This window comes from Lactuca sativa, chromosome 4, assembly GCF_002870075.4.
Source record: "Lactuca sativa cultivar Salinas chromosome 4, Lsat_Salinas_v11, whole genome shotgun sequence".
Classification (NCBI taxonomy): Eukaryota; Viridiplantae; Streptophyta; class Magnoliopsida; order Asterales; family Asteraceae; genus Lactuca; species Lactuca sativa.
Window position 1 is genome coordinate 40,532,917 of NC_056626.2, and position 6,649 is coordinate 40,539,565.

A 6,649-nucleotide genomic window follows, 5' to 3' on the forward strand; every position below is an offset into this window, starting at 1 on the left:
AATAAGGCTAGATCTACAACTAATCCTAAGGAATACTAATAGCTCTATCAGATGTGGTCAGCCAGGCAGGACAGTTGAGAGGCAGGATCATTTCGGCATATAGCTTTTCTGAAATCTAATAACCAAGCCAACGCGACCATTCTAGATTAATCAACATTTTGACTTGCAATTACGGATTGAGACGTATGACTACAAATATAAGTTACACTGAAAATGGGAGAGTGTATCTTAACTTATTGAGATTAAAGTGAAAACTGGGAGATTAAGCGAACCATACTCTAAGACCGAAAGCTCTACTTTCTGAACACCTCGAACCCTCAAAAGTTTACTAAACGCTCTCAAGAAAAGCAAAAAAGTCAAACTCAATGAAGGCTAGAGGGAGATTGGATGAATGCGTGAGTAAATGAAGTGAAAATGAGGGATACATATACTGCAACATGAGGCATGTCGCGCACATCCTCGAGGCGTGCCGCTCACCAGGGCTGTGTTGGCTCCTGCGCTTGCCACCCACATGTTACTCACTGGTTTGCCCACCTCACACCGTTATAGAAGGTGACATGTGTCACACTCTCGTGGTGTCACGTGTCACACTCTCGTGGTGTCACGTGTCACACCCATATTGTGCCACGTAATCGCGCCTCTTGGTGGAAAGGAAGAGTCAGCTTGCCACGTGGCGGCCTTTTGTGCCGCCACGTCGTTACCACGCGTCGCGCATTGCTCGCACCCAATTTTCTAGATTTTTATAATCGTACAAATTCTTCATACAAGCTCCATTTTCGACGTTCTTTATATTGCCAGAAAGCTTTTGATGACATCTATAACTTTCCTTTAGACTTCAACAACTAATTCTCACTCTATAAAAAAATTATATTTTTGATAGGCTTAGCTTGTTAGAGATCATTACACAAAGCAAAACTCCTATATACGGACTCCGTTCTCGATGTTCTTTACATCGACAGACTCCTTTGAACGAGATGTTCGATTATTGTTTAGATTATTATGCCTAATAATCTACCTTTCTAAAAGTTGATATATGTGCTCACACTACTGCGCTGAAACTTATAAAATCATAACTTCCTCTCTTGAAGTCAGATTTGGACATTCTGTATTCGCACAAATTCGATTTAACAAGAACTAGAACTTTTGTTTATATTATTAAGGCTAACGAGTTATATATCTAAAATTCGAATTTCTATTAATCGTGAATATTTATAGAAATGATAAAATGGGGTGTTACAACACTCCCCCACTTATAAGGATTTTATCCCTAAAATCTAACTAGATAACTCTGGGTAGTTGCTCGTTATCTCTTCTTCTGGCTCCCATGTCCATTCTAATCCTTTTCGGTGTTGCCACTGAACCTTTACTAAGTTGATTACCATATTGCACAAGGTCTTTGTCTTCTTATCCAAGATCGCCACTGGCTTCTCCACGTAGTTCAGACGCTCGTCTACGTAAATGTCTTCCAATGATACAATTACAGATTCACTTGTAATGCACTTTCTTAATTAGGGTATGTGGAAGGTGTTATGGATCTGACTTAACTCTTCGAGCATATCCAAACGATAGATAACCTTGCCCACTCGAGCAATGACTCGAAAGGGTGCGATATACCTAGGGCCTAGCTTGCCCCTCTTTGGGAACCTAATAACACCTTTCTAAGGTGAAACCTTAAGTAATACTAGGTCTCCTACTAGGAACTCAAGATTCGATCTTTGTCGATCTGCATAACTCTTCTACCGACTTTGGGCAGTCTTCAACCTTTCACATACTTGTTTGATGAGTTTAGTAGTTTTGATCATAACATTAGTGCTCCCCAAAACTCGCTGGCCGATTTCTCCCCAACATATGAGCGTTCAACACTTCCTTCCGTAAATCAATTCAAAGGGAGGTCTACCAATACTGGATTAATGGTAGATTTTGTTGTACGGAAATTATGTGGAAAAAGTATGACATAGTGAAAAGTCATTAGAGTACAAAATCCTAAAATCACAAAATGAGGAAAAACATGGGCGGATGTGGTGCGATCAGGTCGGGCCCTTCCCTTTCGAGTTGGAAGTACCTGAAATATAAACCGAAAACCATAAGCACAAAGCTTAATGAGCTTCCTCAAAATACCCCATACCATACATACATAACATACAATACATAACTGGGTCTATTTCACCCCCCTTCAGTCTCCTTCGACCAATACTAGGTATATTTCACCTCCTTCGGTCTCTTTCAACTGGTAGATGGTATATTTCACCCCTTCGGTTTCTTTCAACCGGTACTAGGTATATTTCACCCCTTCGATCTCTTTCAACCTGTATCGAGTCTCTTTCACCCCATACAACTTGCATACATTCATATCAGCAAGAGTCACAACTACAACAAGCACACACATGCATAACAATAAGTGTCACAAAGACAAGTATCATCCTGTAAACATAATCCAATGGGTCATCATTGGTGCCTTCGACCCACGAGTACAGTAAAGGAACTCCCCTCAGTCTGAAGATAAAAAAAAATCACACTCGGGCTGTTGAATCGAAAATCCCCACCATAAATCACAAATAATATAACCCTAATTAGAAATTAGGTCATTAACTCAAATTAGGAGTCCAAATCCTTAATCCCGACTCCTAAGGGTAAAAGACCGTTTTCCCCTTTTCTTATTGGGCCTAACATATAGCGGTCCAAACCCAAACTAGCCCAAATTCCAAAAGATACTCAAGGGCTTATATGGGCCCAATCCATAAAGGCCCAACTTAGAAGGACTCATGGCCACCAAGAGCCCAAAACCCTAATGGCCAAGGTAGCCCAAAAACAAAAAGCCCAAAATGGGTGTTCTGAAAAAGTATCGCTAATGTACTATTTTCTACGCCCCGCGTACTACAGACTCAAGAAGGGAAGCTTACGGGGCTAAGACGCAATACATGCAGCGTACCTAGACTTACACCTGACGTACGCATGAATGACCCAATCTTTCTATTAAGGTCTTAATGCTTTAAGACCCAACGTCCAACTTCAGATCTAAGTCCAATAAAATGTATTAAGCCATAAAGTTGCAATCTGTATGCTTTTGCATGGCTTAATAAGTTCCAAAACCTAACTTAAACACTTTATCCCACATAGAATGAACACCAACCTTTGTATGGTTCATCATAACCCATCAAGATGGCATTTTTATGCACTAACAACATCAGAAATGCTAGAATCTAACATTTCTAAGCTCCTTGAGTAGCTCATACTCACAAGGATGACTCAAGGGAGAATACTATGTTTCAAAACAAGCCCTAGACCAGATCTAACACATAGAGTCATCAAGATAGAAGTCGTATACCTCCAATAAAATAAGCTGGAATAGAGTGAATAACCTCTAGATCTACATGCTTCCACTTGATTAATACTCCTCTACAAGGCTTCTTCTTCAAAGTGAAACACACACACACACACACCAAAACACACATAAGGGTTAATTTCTTGAGAAATGGGTTAATTTCTACAAGGCTTCTTCTTCAAAGTGCAACACGCCCGACATACCTTATGTATGCCCAACGTACTAGGGTCTTAAGTCGAAATACAAGAAAATAAATGGCTAAGAATTTACCTTGACATAACAGGTGTTACACCCATGAATGGTGTCAACCAATCACAATCCGCCATGCAATATCTTCTAGTACATTTTTTCATGTCATACAACCCATGAGCATCAGCAACACACATGATGAACCACCTTGACCATAGTGGAGCAACATTATGCAGAGGTGGAGCATCATGATCACTAATGGCCCAACATTCATCACGGTGGCACAATATGGCGTATATCTTGAGCAATCGTCTTCTAAGCATATGTGGATCAATATGGAACAACAAAGGAATCAAGATGACACATCATGTACCAAGATGGTCCATGATGGCACAACATCTCCTCATAACGCAACTTCCCTTCTTGATGGAGCAACGTCATCTCATGGCTCAACATCTCCTTGGCTCAACATCACCTTGGCGCAACTTTAGACATGATGGCACATCATTCTATCATTTGGCACAACATCCCCAAGAATGCTGCAACTTCCTTCTACATGGCGCAACATGATGTTCCAAGTTGCTGGATGTTGCTCCAAGTTGCTCCCAGTTTCTCCAAGCCACTCCAATTTGCTCTAAGCCACTCCAAGTTGCTGCAAACCACTCCAAGTTGCTCCAAACCCCCTTATGGAAGATTTATTCCTTTTTCAATTGATCTGTTCCATTATCAGATAATCCAAAGCCATCTTAGATGATCCGTTCCTTTGCCACTTGCTCCATGAACCTCAAGTGCTCCATTGAGATCTAAGTGCTCCAAATGCTCCATTAGAATGCTCCAAATGCTCAATGAGAATGCTCTAAATGCTCCATGAGAGTGCTCCAAATATTCACGTCACATTTAACATAATCTCATTGGTCGTTTGCAAAGCTACTTGCTCATTGGTTGTCTTTGCGCGTAGAGCATCACGTCACAACACACTTACGCTAATTGGGGGAGGTGTTCACACATGAGTAGAGGTGACACGTCGGATGTCACATGTGCTTTCCTCTCTCATACTAGATAGCCTAAATTGTTGAGGATGTTGGTAATAATTACTCACGTCCTTTTATCGGACTTTTTAAATCAAAGTTTGGTAGGTAATGGATTTTCCGAATGGGAATTTGATTCAAGACTTTTTTTCTAGTGTTGTTGCTTTAGATGAAATTCTCCCTTTTGTGTATTATTATCTTATAAGAACATGTGGAAAACATTTCGATCTTCAATTAACTTGTACAGTACATGATTATGTAGCCTTATACATTTAACATTTAAATTAATAACCCTGTTCTATTTCTTTTTTCAGATTGGCTTGTAAAATATTGTTTTAATACAAACTAGATTCTAACAGCATTGCCTAAATCATAATTACAGGTTACCGAGTTAAAATGTGGAGGCATAGTGATAGGGTGCATTTTTGACCATAGGATAGTGGATGGGTACTCTGCTGACATGTTTATCTCATCATGGGCAGACATAACTCGTACCGGAACTCCATCTATGTTTCCCTCACTTGAAAGATCATATCTCAATCCGAGGTATCCACCCATTTATTCGTCATCTATTGACAACGTGTTTGCACCCTTTTTACCCCCATCCAAGACTGTAAATGACCAAAATGACGATGATGGAGACCATGTACTCGTTAATCGCATATACTACGTTGAAGGTGATCAAATTAAAAGGCTACAACTGTTGGCAAGTGAAAATGGATGCATGAGGTCAAAGGTGGAGGCATTTACCTCCTTCTTGTGGAAGAAATTTGCACTAAGCATGGAAGACTCCGGGAAGCACAACGCAGTGTGTAACATGGCTGTTCCAGTCAATGGAAGGAGAAGGCTGAGTGAGGGGGGTGGAGAAGAGAAAGAAAAACCGATGGCTTCTTACTTTGGTAATGTTTTATCAATGCCGTATGGGTCGAAAAAAGCACAGGTATTAAATTTAAACATGTGTCACCACTAGGGATTCTTTTTGTTCTTGATTTCTCAATCGTAAAAATCTATAAATTGCAAACCATGTTCGTTTTGAATTTTATCAACTACAACGATTCCTTTACAACTAAGTTATGAATATTATTATATATTGTAATCCTGACTCGGTTTTTTTTTTGACAAGTTAGGAGTTAAAGGGGATGTCTTTGGCTGATGTTGCTTCGGAGGTTCATGAGTTCTTGCAGACTGCAACTAACAAAGAGCATTTCCTGGAGCTGATAGATTGGGTGGCAGATAAACGGCCACAACCATTAATATCAAAGGCATTTGCTGGTGAAGAGATGTCGATGATGGTGTCAGCAGGACAAAGGTTTCACACGATGGACGAAATAGATTTCGGGTGGGGTAAGGTGGCTTTTGGATCATGCCATATACCGTCTGAAAGGACAGACTTTTTCGTGATGATAATGCCTGGACCAGTCAACGACGAGGATTGGCTTGTTTACATGCATTTGCCACTGAAACAGATAAACTACATCCAGGAAGATGCTGGTGACGTGTTGAAGCCAATGAACGTTGATTATCTCAAGCTTTAACACAAGTTACATAATTCACTGGGATTGTGTTCAATTGATGTTTTAATTTGGAAAAACTACTTTTATTCCTCCTAAATTGACGTTGCAAACAACTATGTTGTGTTAGCTTGTGTGGTTTGGATTTGTTCTCAAATTTGAAAGTGTGTATTTGAATCTTATCCTTATTTCAAAAGTAATGTTTTGTATAATATAACACTACAAAAAATCAACCCTAGTGCAACCACAACATTAATGTCGTCGCTGAAGGTACACAAGTCAACGCTTAGATATCCAAATTCCAATGATGAGTTGATGACAAGTGGTTGCTAAAAGTTTCGCACTATCATTTTAGAATGTCGCCTATAGATCGGCCTCTCCGGACATCTCGTCGTAGAATCCGCTCGCTTTAAACATAAAATTTGTTAAAATATTATGAAAAAATTAATTAAATACCTATATATAGGGACAACATTAAACATCTAGTTGTTGAAGACTTGAACGTATTTTCCATTTAATTTCTACATGCTAACGAGGAAATCGCAATATACTTTAGTAAATTAAACAGAATATATATATATATATATATATATATATAT

General features: G+C 39.5%; 1 protein-coding gene across 1 annotated transcript; it reads left to right on the forward strand.

Moving 5' to 3' along the window:
• The first annotated feature begins 4,985 nt into the window (after positions 1–4,985).
• Positions 4,986–6,230, forward strand: LOC111917798 (coniferyl alcohol acyltransferase). Its single transcript, XM_042900919.2, has 2 exons — positions 4,986–5,479; positions 5,667–6,230. The coding sequence occupies exons 1-2, from the start codon at positions 5,000–5,002 to the stop codon at positions 6,072–6,074; spliced, it is 888 nt and encodes a 295-aa protein (XP_042756853.1). The 5' UTR covers positions 4,986–4,999; the 3' UTR covers positions 6,075–6,230.
• The last annotated feature ends 419 nt before the right edge of the window (positions 6,231–6,649 follow it).